The sequence below is a fragment of the Gymnoscopelus braueri genome (assembly GCF_963280865.1).
Source record: "Gymnoscopelus braueri genome assembly, chromosome: 1".
NCBI lineage: Eukaryota > Metazoa > Chordata > Actinopteri > Myctophiformes > Myctophidae > Gymnoscopelus > Gymnoscopelus braueri.
Genome location: NC_137603.1, coordinates 49903025 through 49917464, shown reverse-complemented (window position 1 = coordinate 49917464; position 14440 = coordinate 49903025). Strand labels below are relative to the sequence as shown.

The 14440-nt window shown below is 39.6% G+C and overlaps 1 protein-coding gene across 1 annotated transcript in view; it reads left to right on the top strand.

Moving 5' to 3' along the window:
- cep89 (centrosomal protein 89) overlaps positions 1 to 14440 on the top strand; it is a 103883-nt gene that overhangs the window by 22024 nt on the left and 67419 nt on the right. Inside the window, exons 12-15 of the mRNA XM_080434862.1 lie at positions 617 to 700; positions 4042 to 4145; positions 7835 to 7950; positions 9172 to 9352. Coding sequence (XP_080290988.1) covers positions 617 to 700; positions 4042 to 4145; positions 7835 to 7950; positions 9172 to 9352 — 485 coding nt within the window. The remainder of the gene's footprint in view (positions 1 to 616; positions 701 to 4041; positions 4146 to 7834; positions 7951 to 9171; positions 9353 to 14440) is intronic.

The window sequence follows — 14440 nt, the reverse complement described above, 5'->3', positions numbered from 1 at the left end:
TTCCTAGGCCTTCCTGTAATAAATAAAGCTAAAATAGATCTACATGTTTAGATATAGGTCAACATGTTGCATTGTGGAACGCTGTGAGCTTGTAGATCTATTTTAGCTATTTGTGAAAATTCCTTGAAAAAGTTTAACATTTTCACCTATAATGACATGCCCAAAACATAGTGGGCCAGGTAGAAAGTAGTTTTAATCAACACATTGTGTTTGTGGCATACAACAATGACCAGCCTTGTCATGTTGGTGAGGTTGAGAACAAACATTTCAATGTTGATTTCACTGCTGCTACTGGCTATTGAAAGACTAGCAGAATTAAAGGTTGTATCTAGACTTGAGATTTGCTCCTCAATAAATAAATAAAAACTCACAAATCAATTTCAACGTGAAAAAAAAGTATAAATGTTCGACTAAGGCCAAGAACTGAGTGATTAATGGATTATTCGACTATATGGGGGACAGACACATAGACACACTGTAGGACAGACAGTTGGTGCTGGTTGTCTCAGTAGGACAGACAATTAGTGGTGATTATCTCTGTAGAACAGTATTGAGGAGACATCTTGTAAATGTTGTCCTGATTTAATGTGTTGTTTGCTGTCTGTCCCGCCTGCAGCTGGACGTGAAGTATTTATGTCCTCTGCTGCTAGCGTACGAAGACAGGATTAACGAGAAAGACTCTCTTCTAAAAGATGCTGAGGTAAGGCTGTGTACACTGTGTGTATGTGCGTGTGTAAATGCACAATCTGTGCTGTGCTCTGTGTAATCATATGAATGTGAATGTTGTTGTGTGCTGTTTGCAATTGAAATTCAGTGAATTATGTATAATGTCTAACGAAATAATTTGTGGAAAGTTGTGAATTGTTGATTGAGTATCATGTTGTTGGTTCAAGAGGAGACCCAGATTTTTTTTACCCATTCAAACCGGGAACGCATCTGTGTCACTTAAGATTTCTTTGGCAATTTTTTAAAAAATATCTTGAAAATGTGTGCAATTCTTGTTCATTTATTTGTCAAACATTCGACAAATGTCTTCTAAACAGTTTTTTTGAAAAAACTTATGTTGCTATAATCAGTGGTTCTGAAAACTTTTTCATGTGAAGGACCCCCAAAATGATATGTATTTGGCCGTGGACCCCCATCTCAAAATATTTCGTTCCAGGGACCCCCCAAGAAGCAAAGATTTGAGTTACAAATGTTTGCTTTAAAAAAATATATATATATATTCAAAGATTTGCAAAAAGAAATCACGATTTAAAAAAAGAATACAGATACTACATACTGTAGAAAGAGTAGGCTAATGAAAACATAGGGACACTAGAATTGTTTCTAGAATTTCAAATTACTTACTTACTACTTACTTTGTGAGAGCCAGAGTCTTGGACCCCGAATATGTTCTGCTACTGCATGTTCCCAACTCTGTCTTTTTTATGTAAATCACTTGAAATTGCCTTTGTGTGTATGAAACGTGCTATACAAATCAGTTTGTTTAGCCCCTTGGCTTTATTGTTGGATTGGCCTCCATTTGCCAATGAAAATGATGTTTTATGGTCCATTAGGACAGAGGAACACTCAGCTAACAGCCAATCACAGCTATTAAATGTTTTGTGTTTATTCCAGCCATCCAATTTAAACTGAGATATGGGGTGTTGTGTGTTTGTGAAAAATAGAAAAACAGCACTTTATTTTGTACACATACAGAATATCTGCTATTGTCACTCTGGACAAGAGAGAATTATAGGAGCAAAAACTGCCCCAGAAATCTCAAATTGCCAGTATGTACCTCCACTAATAGTTTTTCACATGTTTTATTCTATTTGAAATGTTTAACTTAAATTGCATAATGGAAGTCACTACATATTGTATAAAATTGTGTTGCAGATTAAACTAAACTTTTTCATAGATCTCATAGATAGCTTCATAGACTTGTTTGACAGCACTGTCATCAGTGTTGTGTAAATTCATGTTTTTTTTAGCATGTTGGATTCATGTTAACGTGCATTTTCTGTTAAAAACTTAAACCGTCAAAACTTGACCTTTCACTCTGTACTTGGTCTGCTCTTTTTTCCCTCTACACCAAACCTCTTGTAGATCTGCTATTTTTCGGCTAATGTTCCCACCAGAATAGGGATGTTAGGGTTCAAGTGGTTATGTAAAAACAATAATTAATTGGATAACATATCCAAAGTGAGAGTGTGTGTGAAATATATCAATACATCAACCAATAATGCTTTCCATGCCTTTCCCACGTGGATCTTGAGATCCACATGATTCAACTTCTGTTTACCACATTTTAGATCTTGATAAAGCATTTTCACTTTACTTTACTTTTTTGTAAAAGTGCCTAACACCTTTGCTCTGTACTGTATGTTCCTGTATACCTTTGACACGTTTTGACTTCTGCATTTATGTTGTAAGTGATGTGATGTTACTGCCGCACTAAAGCCTGTCATATTACACAGCTATTTCCGCTTCCTTCTGGAAATGGGGTACAAAGGCAAACTTCAGCCATCAAGTTTAGGTTAAACTGTCAAAAATGTAAAAAGTAAAGTGCACATATTCTGTTTGAAGGTACAATTATGGATCCTTTATCCTTTATCCTGCTCAAATCCTCCGTTTGAGTTGACGACTGTGTCTAAGCTCTTTCCAACAGAACAGTGTCTGGGAGACGAGGTGACAGAGAGATAATCTGCTTTTCATCACACCCACTCTAGCCCAATTTCTCCTAAGTAGTGATATGTGTGTCAGCTGAGCTCTGATATCACCTGAACCAACCAGCTTTTGACCTTATAGGCCCATATCTGCATGCATTTGCATTTAGTCTTACAGCTCTGTTTGAAGCTATAGCAATCTAGAAGAAGGTCTGTCTGTGTGTCTGTTCGTCTGGAGCTAATCTCACAATCCGCTCCACAGATCACTGCCATATTTCGTTGTGCACACTGCCAGTGGGCCACGGGCATTTCTTTTATAGATGCTTTGAAATATTTAACTTTCATTTTATGCCTAGCGTAGCATTGCATGATATTTGGCGGCGTGGCCCTGCTCCAGTCCAGAACAATCTGTGCAAGCATGACACAGACTGAACACAAACCCCTGAATCAGAGCCTAAAGCTACACAGTTATTTCATGGACATGATAATAGATATAATGTGAATCCCTCAAGATACACAGACATTTAAAGAACATGATACAATGCATATGAACCTGCATTGAATGTCAAGCTTGACTGTAAGTGCTGATACTAAAATACTAACTATAAAAAAAGATAATACTAAAATGCTAAAAATGTATGGTCATAAATTCACATGGCATAATTTATAATTTCATGATATAAATACATAAATAATGGGTTTGATCATTTATTTCATGTAAAGTTAAAATTGTAAGCATGATGTGATTAAAACTTCTGGGGCGGAACGCAACTTCCCTGTCATTAGCAATACACCGGACCTCTATTAGATGCATGTCACAAGCCAGGCGAAGCAAACATGTTTGATTAAGCTCTGAAACTTGCACTTTATGTGACATTACACTGCTGAAGTGATTAAAGACGTCTGAAGCCAAAGACAGACGGTTAAAGAGACTTTCTTTGGACTTTTCAAAGATTCAAGGACCTGTTTTCTACAACAAGCGGCCAACGAGTACTCACAGCATGAAGCAATAAATACCCGTTCATAAAGAACCGAATTGTGTCGTCAATGTGAAAGGAGCTATTACTATAACCTCAATGCTACTACTTCACTGATGAATTTTGATCATTTGTGGTAGCAGCGAGAGATGTTGAGCTACAAAGAGTGAATGATATCTGATGTCAGCTTAAATGGACCGTGTAGATTTAACCATTAGGATCATGGTCGTAGGTGATTGGAAGGTGTATGAGCATGGACTCGCCTTGACTTCCATGCTTGCCTGAACTATACCATGATGACACTCCATAGCAAAACACACAAAAACAGCCAACAAATCTCAAGTCTCATTTTGGAATGACTTTCTCTCATGATGTGCGCTTATTTCCTGTTGTTGTTTCTGGCTGGCATTCAGGAGGAGATGAGGAAGTTACGTGTTCGTGTGGACGAAGTTGTCACAGAAAACCAGAAGCTTCATGAACAGCTGACGAACACTGGAGTAGTCAGCCATAATGACTGGTGAGGCTATTACGTGTGTGTGTGTGTGTGTGTGTGTGTGTGTGTGTGTGTGTGTGTGTTGTGTGTGTGTGTTGTGTGTGTGTTGTGTGTGTGTGTGTGTGTGTGTGGTCATGTGTGGTCATGTGTCTCTTTTCTATCAGTGAATATATATATCACCTGTCTACCACTTTCCTCTGGAATATTTGATCCTTAAAGGATATTGGGGTGTCCCCTTCCTTTTGTGTGGTGCCTGTAGACATCAAGAACTAACAAGACTTTAGCGGAGAGTCGGAGACAAACCAGAGAGGGGTGGGGAGCAAAAAAACAAATCCTGCTGTTTTCCTGTGTAAGACCAGCTTCGCTGAGCCTGGCTTAGGCTCTGTAGGCCCACACATTGTACAGGGATGTAGAATATACCACTGTATATCAAAGATCTGTGTCAGTCGTCTCTTGAGCACCCCCTCGAAAACGAGATGCTGCATCTCAAGGGGCTTATCCTCCAGTGAAATTTCTAATAAATACCCAATAAAAGAAGATCTATGCATCCGTCAGTACTACTCTCATGAAACCGTTAACTCACCATTGCAAGCATGCTTAAGAATTAGCATTTTACTCATTGGACATAATGTCCTCACTATTAGGAAGCATCTACAGCTGCACGGATGTGCAGGTAAGATAATAAGTGCCACCTAAACAAAGTTAAGGCAAGGCAAGTTTATTTGTATACATTACATTTAGGCCTGTCCCCGACTAAGGATTTGTTTAGTCGACTGTAATTGGTGACTAATTGCCAATAGTCGACTGGCAGTCGACTAATAAAAAAATAAAAAAATAAAAAACTTTTTTTTTTTTTTTTTTTTTTTTCTTCGACTAGAGTCGACTAAGAGACACTTAGTCGACTCGGACCCCCCGCGACTAACCAGTCGACTAGTCGACTTAGTCGAGGTCAGGCCTAATTACATTACATTACAGTCATTTAGCAGACGCTTTTATCCAAAGCGACTTACAATAAGTGCATTCAACATAGGTAGGAACGAAAACTACTAATCACCAGAAGTCTTAAGTGCATTTTCTGCAAAAACAAGCAACCAAGAGTATACCTAGCGCTAAGGTAAAAGTGCATTATATCAGCTACCTATTTCCTTAAACAGATGAGACAAAAATAGCAAAATCAAATGAGCAGGAGCTAAAACAAATAAGTGTATCGACTAAACAAGATCTAATAAAACAATACAACAATAAAATAAGCGTTCGTACAACTAGTTAACAACAAGTAGACCAGGCAGAGAGGATGGGTAGTGTTTCCTGAAGAGGTGGGTTTTCAGCCTGCGGCGAAAGATAGGCAGTGACTCTGCTGTCCTGACATCAGTGGGAAGTTCATTCCACCACTGTGGGGCCAGAACAGAAAAAAGTCGTGACCGTGTGGATCGGGCAGAAGGACCCTTGAGTGACGAGGCAATCAGTCGCCCCGAGGTGGCAGACCGAAGTGGTCGGGCAGGGGTGTAGGCCTCGACCATAGCCCGGAGGTAAGAAGGAGCTGTTCCTTTCACTGCCCTATAGGCTAGCACCAGGTTTTTGTATAGACCTTTTCATACACAAGGGTAAGTGCTTTATATAAGACATAACAAGGCATTCAAGGACATGAAAGGCATTTAAAAGCATAAAATACAGAAATGAAATGCAGTAAAAGAAACTGGTATAAGCTGACAATATTTTTTTTGTGAAAAGTTGTGGAGCAGAAGGCATATTATAAAATCAATTATTTGACTCAATGGAAGCCAGTGCAGAGATCTGAGAATTGGTGTAATGTGTTCAGCTTTCTTAGTTCATGTTACAACTCTAGCAGCTGCATTCTCAATGAGATGTAGCTGTCTGGTAGGACCTGAGAGAAATCAATTATACATATTGCATTTTAACCAACTTGAGAAACGCAATTATAAGTTCTTCTAAGTCTTATTTGGACACAAATCCTCTACTACTTGCTATATGTTAAAGATAATAATAGTCTGTCTCTGTTATTGACTTGATGTGGTTATTCAAATGTGTACAGTTGTCAGTGGTTGCGACCGTTCTCACATTGAATTCTCTTTCGTCACACACGTTGCACGAGGAGCGGGTGTATTCATTAGTTGTAGTTCCTGAATCCATAATTACACCAAGATTTCTGGCTTGGCATTTAGCCTCCAAAGACAGGGAGTCAAAGTGAGCACTACGTTTCAGCCTTTCTTCCTTGGTACCAAAGACAATCGTCTCAATCTGTGTTTCCAGTGGAATACCAGTACATTGCAGGGCAAACAATTCAAATTGCGGCATAGGCAGTGGGAGAGTCATTCCCACATAGCCTACTTAATACTTAATGGTACATAACTTTCATCTCTTGCGCAAGCACTGTCATGATGCACCGGTATGATACAATCATGATTGTACAGGTAAAGTGATGCTTTGCATTCACACTCACGTGACGGGGTAGGGTGTACGAAATATACCAGCTTTCACATTCGGCACCTGTTCCCACAGGACATGGGAAATGTAATATTCCAGTAAATTTCAGGCTTTTCAAGCAAGTGGGAAAGGGGTTTCAGTTTTGTCTTTGTTTTGAAGGAAATGTTGGCACATCCAGTTGTTCAATACACTGATGCAGCAAATCTGTGGGACAAAAATAATTTGTTTAAGTAACTTTGTTATTTTGTTGATTCATTTGACCCAATGAGAGCATGTGCAGAAAAGGTTCAATAAAAGAGGCCCAAGTATCGAACCTGGGGCTTCGATACCATATAGAAAAAAACATCAGGACATATATCATATATGTCCTGATGAAGGTCTGAACAGGCCGAAACGTTGACGAGCAATACATTACCAAGTGGAGCTTTTTGCAACTTTACCAGTGTGCAGACTCTATTCTTTTTTTCATGATACTTTGTTTGTCTAGCACCTGGGCCACGGATGTGCGTGCACTACCTTTTTCATTCGATACCATATCGAACCATACCCATACAGTATGTGTTCATGTTTGATTTTGTAAGGGATGCTGACGAGGAACACAACACAAGGATAGCTCCGAGAACAGTAGCTTTATTGGTAAAGGGACTTTCTCTTGGCCCACAACCACACATAAACAGGCAAATAATAAAGTTCTACGTTGTTCACCAAGTTACACTAACAGTCTCAATGCACACAGAGTAACGACACAATGTACATATACTGTAGTGTAGCAAACTTTCTCTCTGCTCCCAGGCCGTGTGGACCTGTCTCAGGACCCAGCCTCACTGTCTGCAAGAGACAGACACAGGGTTAGAGCACACATATAGTATATATAACCTGCCCGTGTGACCTCATTACCTGAGCCACACGTCTACCATCTAATATAGGAGCCTAGTGGGCAGAGCTCTAGCTTCCTACATTTTCACACACATCATACCCTTAATCTCTTTCTGTCTCTTTCTATCCATATCCTCACCACCTTTCTAATTCTCTTTATTCTTTCTCTCTTGCTTGCTGTCTCTTTCACTGGGTTATCCTCCTCCCATTCCTCGCTTTTTAATATGCGTTTTCTTTCTACGTGTTTCAGTGTGTGTGTGTGTGTGTGTGTGTGTGTGTGTGTGTGTGTGTGAGAGTGTGTGTGTGTGTGCGTGCATGAATTGCCATCTGTATGAAATGTGCTCTGCAAATAAACTTTACGTGTTGTAAACCCCCCTTCATTTCTCATCCAGGCATGAGCTAAAGGAACAGGCTGCCCTGGTCCTCCAGGAGAACCAGGTTCTGATAGAACAGTTGGAGCTACAGCACGTCAAGACTAAAGACACACACAACAAACATCATAATGAAGGTATCTTATTGAGAGACAGACAGACAACTAGACAGGATTATACTGTTAGCTTGGTGGTTTTCAAACTTGCTCAAGGCACACCAACGGGCAAGTCAAAATGTCATGGCAAACCTGCATTCAGCCAATCTACAATAATAACCTGGCCTGGCATTGGCCGGACTGATGGCGTGGATTCACTCACATACGTTCCATGTGTGGGTGGTTCCGCATTGTCGGTCTGGCTAGTACCCTAACCCTTAATTAGCTGTCTCTAACCCCCAAGAGACGGTGGGGGCAGTAGCTTGCCACTTGGACACAGGCCGGGGTCTGATCAGCCTCGGTCGGGTCGGGAGGGTGTCTGTTGCAAGACCCGAAACACCCAGTGACTCCAGGTAACAATACTGATGATGTGTCCAAGTTTGTGCATCAGTTGATGTTTTATTAACTGTATAATCATAATAATAATAGATAATCAATAATAATAATTTGAACTCTAATGTGTAGTTGTCACAAAAGCCCAAGGCACACCTGGACTTGTCTGTCTCACGTTTGGGAACCACTGCAGTAGACAGACCTCCCATTATTCTCTATTATTAACCCATTAAGACCTGAGGCCGATTCTAGAAATGCCTTCTATTCTAACTAAGTCAGTAGTTCTCAAACTCTTTCGTGCCAAGGACCCCCAAATTGATATATATTTGGCCGCGGACCCCCATCTGAAAATGTTCTTTGTCAGGGACCCCCAGAAGAGAAGATTTGTGTTAAAAAAAACTAAATGTTTCAACACCTTTCAAACACTTTCTAGATTTTTCTAAAATGTGTATCTGCTATTTTTGAATAACCAAAGCTAACATTTTAAACAACGCTTTCCTGGTTTTCATTTTTGGTGAATGGTCTATTCTAAGGCTTTTTTCTAACACCTTCCCTTTTCTAATATGCGGTACTCGGGGATGACATTCAGCAAGCTCAGAAAAATTGCGAAAATAGCAGATCTACAAGCTGCAGATCTGCTATTGTCGCTATAGCTTGAGACTGAAACTAAGGACATTTTCTCTATGATTTTAGTTAGTAGTTATTATTATATTATTATATGTTTTGTCCATTTTAGTTTTTGTTATTTTGTTGGTTTTAGTCAACTGGAAAAACCTTGCTTCTCTCTTCTTCCACTACTCCGCCACTATTCCACTTCTCTCTCACCTCCCTCTGTGTCTCTCCTTCCCTCTCCTCCTCTCCTCTTTGTAGTGTGTAAGGTGTCTAAGCGGATGATGCTGTTGGAGGAGGAGAAGAGGAGGCTGGAGGTGGAGTTTGAGGAGAGCCGCAGGGAGCTTTCATCTCTGCAGGCCAAACACCGGCACGCCTCAGCCAGCCTGGAGAACGCCGTCAGCTGGGAGGAACACTGCCACATCGCTGGCAAGCTAAAGCGGTACTGACACACGCTGACCACAGAACAGTACTCACACTATTAACAACAGTATACATTGAGTATACATTATCCATATGTACAGTATACATATGATGATGTAGTGGTGCCAGCCAACGAAAATGAGCTCTTTATTATATTTTCAATTCAATTCAAACTTTATTCCAGACACACAGGGGGTCCATAGAGTACAGTTATACTCTGTTGCTGTACTTCATTGAGGCATTAGGCTAGTTTTATACTTGAATTCCATGTGTCGTTCCTTTCTGGAAATGAGATAAATGACTGAACCTTTTCATTCATAGTGAGTGAGTCTTTCTAAAAGATAAATGGGTGAGGAGGAAGATGAATACAAATAAGTTCAGATGTTGTGACCTTTAGAGCAGACACACATAGCTTCAAGGGAAATGTCACCAAAAAGAAAGAGACAATGAAGTATACAGGGTTTAAGTGGTTAAAGCCCAACTACACTACATACAAAAAGCAGCAATAGAGATTTGGAGTGAGGCTGTTTCACTGTGGGCAAAATACTGTATATGATTAAAGAGCAAATTTGCATAATGGTGCCTGTGGTTTGGTCAGAGGGCTGAGGTTTAATCAGTGAAATGTCAATGTGACGTTAAAGGCAATGAAATAAAATAGAATAGAAAGTGCTGATGGCTGTTTGGAGTGTTTGGCTACTGGTTATTTTGAGCAAAATACTGTAGCAGTGTAGAGTTGACAGTGAGATAAAACCATTTAGTGTTCACAGTATATTCAATCAGACACAAATAAATGCAAACAGCCTGCAGCGCCACTGAATCCTTGATGTAAATTGCGTCCAGTAGCAGTTTATTTCTCAAAACAGGGGAGTTATCCAGAAAGCAGGATTAGTGAGTTGAAACCTGATCTGGATTTAGGAAAATGCTGAATTTTTCTAAACTACACTATAGCACAGCATACATGTGCATGCCAGAATATTTAGCTAATAATTAACATCTTTGCTAATCTATTCTTCATTTCAGTGTCATAGCTGTTTCATGGTGATTTAGGAAAATATTATTATCGCTGTTTCATGGTGATTTAGGAAAATATTATTATCGCTGTTTCATGGTGATTTAGGAAAATATTATTATCGCTGCTTTCAGATATGGATACACTTAAATTTTTGGGAAACTAATTAACATAAGCTGCCGGCATAGGCAGTAGGAGAGGCGTCCTCACATGCCCTATTTGCCTGCAGAGTTTGCGGTATGTACCGTTCTCATTCTTGGCGGAATAGTGAGTACAGTTGCTACTGAGATTTTACTGTAAGCATGCGAGACAATGCATTGGTGATGAGAATTCAATAGTATCCATCCAGGCATCCACAGGCTGGCAGACCTGTAACTTGTAATCTGTTGAAATAAAAAAAGAGGAGTACGAATGGTTTTCTGCTGAGGAAACTATGAAAGCAACCATTTACAGGCAGAATAATATTGTGATATGATCATCATCATTCATTATCACAGGGATGCAGGGGTTAACAGAGGTGGACTGCTTCTCCTGCAGCCTTAAATCTCCTCATGGCTACTCCAAACATATCATAGCTCTTCTTTTCTTTTTTTTTTAAACGGTCACTTAATTGGAGCATTGCTAACAGCAGTACCTGTGCGGTGGTGCTCTCTCTCTCTCACTAAAGCATGCTCGCTCTACCCAACAGACAGAGAGAGAGAGAGAGAGAGAGAGAGAGAGAGAGAGCATGGCCATTCATGTTCTAGTGACCATAATGTTTGAGAGAGGGACCGTCACAACGGTGAATTGGACTAGTTGTAGCAGAGACAGTTGCATTGTAAAAGTAAGAATGAAACCTTTAAAAACATAACTAATCATCTCACGTGAATTAATGTATCACCTAGAGCTGCCAAATTCATATTTAGATCTTAGTTGGAAAACTGCAATGGCATATCATCAGAGTGTTCAACTGTTGAACACTTCTCAATTCATGTAAAAAAAACTTAAATTAAAAAATTAATATTGAACACAAGTTGCACTCAGAATATGCAAGCAATATCATGATGCTGCAGGCACAGTGTTCATACTTGCTTTCCGCAAAGACTTTGCCTGCAATGTTGTAGGTCCCAAGCAGGCATGAATGCCGAAACAAGATTGCAGACACTGAACATTCGTTCACACATGATATGCCAACGCATTACCTGCAAATCTTGTATATCTGAAAAGGGCTTATGGCAATAACTAGATAAACCAATGCATTATCTCGCCTTTTCTTTTTCCCATGCCATTTCCTTTTCCTGCAGCTGAGTTATTGCATATTTATTATGTGAACCAAGTCCCTGTGTGCATTTATGATTGTCTCTTGTTCAGTGGATATAAAAAATGAATCTGGTCGGCTGTCTTTGAATCTATAATGAATGAATCATGTTTTCTGTATTTGATTGAAGATGGCTTTAACCACTTAAATCCTATGTGCTTTGTTGACCTGGTGTCCCCCTATCCTAGGGCCGCTCCATTTTCCCCTACACCAAATCTCTTCACCAAAAATAGCAGATCTACAAGCTCACATGTTGCGTTGCGATGCGATGCATGGTGAGCTTGCAGAACTGCTGTTTTCACCAAATGTTCTCCCCAGAATAGTCAATATTATTTATGAAACTCATTTAAAAACAACCAAAGTTGACCAAACTGCTGACAACATTTGATGAAACAGCATAAAAATGGAACAGACAATGAATCAACTTTAAAATGAGAGAGCTAAAACAGCACAAGATTAGACCAATGTACCAAAAACGTAAAGAACAGAGAATAATATAGGGACGCTAGGGTTAAAAGTTCCCTGCGAACACGCATGGTTTGGGTTGAACTTGTCCCAGCTTGATCCAAACCCCCCAAATTGAAATCAGCTGCTGTTAAACTTAGAAATCAGAAAAGGCTGCATCTGCCTCAAATCAAGTCAGGCTTCAAGTTTAAGTTCAAGATATCTTGTGCCAGCTTTCCGGAATAGACCCTTGAACAGAGGGCCTAGCATACGTACATTTGTCGCTTTAATACAAAAATACCCTCAAAGTACCAGCTGTATGTGGACATAATTATTTTCAGCATGGCTGACCCCAGCTGGAATAGAAACCCTAACCCTGGCAATGTTAGTGTCACACTATTGATTTTGCTATGAAGAACCAGAAATCCTAATCGGTACAATTTTTAAAGGACATTTTTTGGATGCAATTTGAACTGTTCTTTGTTTTTGTTCCGTGTTGTGATCACTGCTGTAAATGACTGTGTTGTTACTCCCAGTGTGCTTTGCTCCTGTGTGTTTAATTTTTGTGTATTAGTAATATGAGTAGAACAGAGATGAAACTGAAACCCAGTGTTTGGGGAGAGTCTTTGAACAAACAGTTTCTATCAGACATCCAAGAGTCCTCTAGACCAGTGGTCTTCAAAGTGGAAAGACCACACGGGGGTTGCCAGGGTAGCCAATTGAAAATGAGAGGAAAAGGAAAACAAAAAATACAAAAAACATATAGATACATTTTTTTATTGTATAATGTTTTTTTTTTATCATGTCATTATTGTCAAAAATAGCAAAAATAGCTCATCTACAACATGACACTGCATGTTGTGATTTTATAGACCGCATATGTCTGCCTGGGCTGGCGATGCACAATTGTTGGGACTTGGGACCGTACCTACTAGTGTTCACGTACCAGAATGACTCGGCATTAAACTGTTTCACATTGAAGCGGTGGCAGCTGTTCCCTTTAGGTTTGCAAAATATAAATATAATATAACTTTTATATTTAACTTTTTATTGTCTTTCCTTATTTTTGTAGGTATTAAAAGGTCTTAAAAGTCCTTAAATTGACATTTCACTGTCATCTGGGGACCCCCCAAAAATCATGTGGGGACCCCCCTGGGGGTCCTGACCCACAGGTTGAGAACCACTGAACTAGAGCAGTGGGCTGCAGTGCGTGATGAACTCAAGTACAAGTCTGTCTCAAACTAGAAAGATGCGTTCCAAATATGCTGTAAAGAGTAAAGGGTGCCGTGCCCCCCTGTTGTGCAGAAACCCATCAATAACACTATCACTATAACACTTTTTATCAGTGAATTTACAGTAGCACAGGTTAATGTTTAGCAAAATCAAATGTCAATGTCAACAAGTGGATATTGAAAACCATCAGTTGATGGAGAAACATAGTACTTTTGTGGATATCAAGGTTGAGAAGCTGATTTGCCTGCTTTCGCAGAGGTATATTATTTGACTATTTTAGTGACATATTTGTGCACTTAAATTCGGTTAACTTGGGACTACAGGGAAATGATAAAACCGTTATTGACATAATGGAAACACTGGCTGCTTTTCAAAATAAACTGGTTCTATTCACCACTGAACAAAATGCTCCATTTCCCATCATCCTCACAGATCACTCCTGTGTCAGAGTTTTTAGATTAACTAAAATGAGCATAATTCTCTGCTAAAGGTAAACAGGTGGTGACATTACTCGAAAAGGTCCCAATTACAACTGGTTGACTTGTAAACAAGCATCTGTTGATCTTAGGCAGGTACAAGCAGGCTTTGAATGCTCTTCGACTGGGTGTAATAATCAAGTGTAATTCCCAAACATGAGAGCTTCGGCATTTTGAATCCAGCTTCTCTCAAATTAATGCTATAACAAGACTAAGTCAAAACCTAGTATACTGTATAAAATGCTGGAGGGCTTAAATTTGAAACGATGGGTAGAGAATGGTGGTCTATAAGTATCAGTCATATATAGTGAACGATATTTGTGGTGAAAGCGTTCATTTAAAGGGATATTTCACTTTAAAAAAATGTTTGGGTCATTTTATCGTCTGCTCAGGCTTTTGTCAGCCCCCTGGACAGTTTTTAAGTTGCTTGATTCAGTATTTAGATATTTGATATTCATTTTATCAGACACGCCCCCTTCCTATACAAACCCATTATAACTTCAAACTCCATTTTTAAAGGAGAGATCCAGTCATATTAGGTGTTTGCTTTGATGTGTCGCTAATAGAAGCCCCTGTTGTCCATTGTGGAGACCCCTTCCACTGGCATAATGGAGTACTGTGTAACAACGAAAATCGCCTATTTTAGCA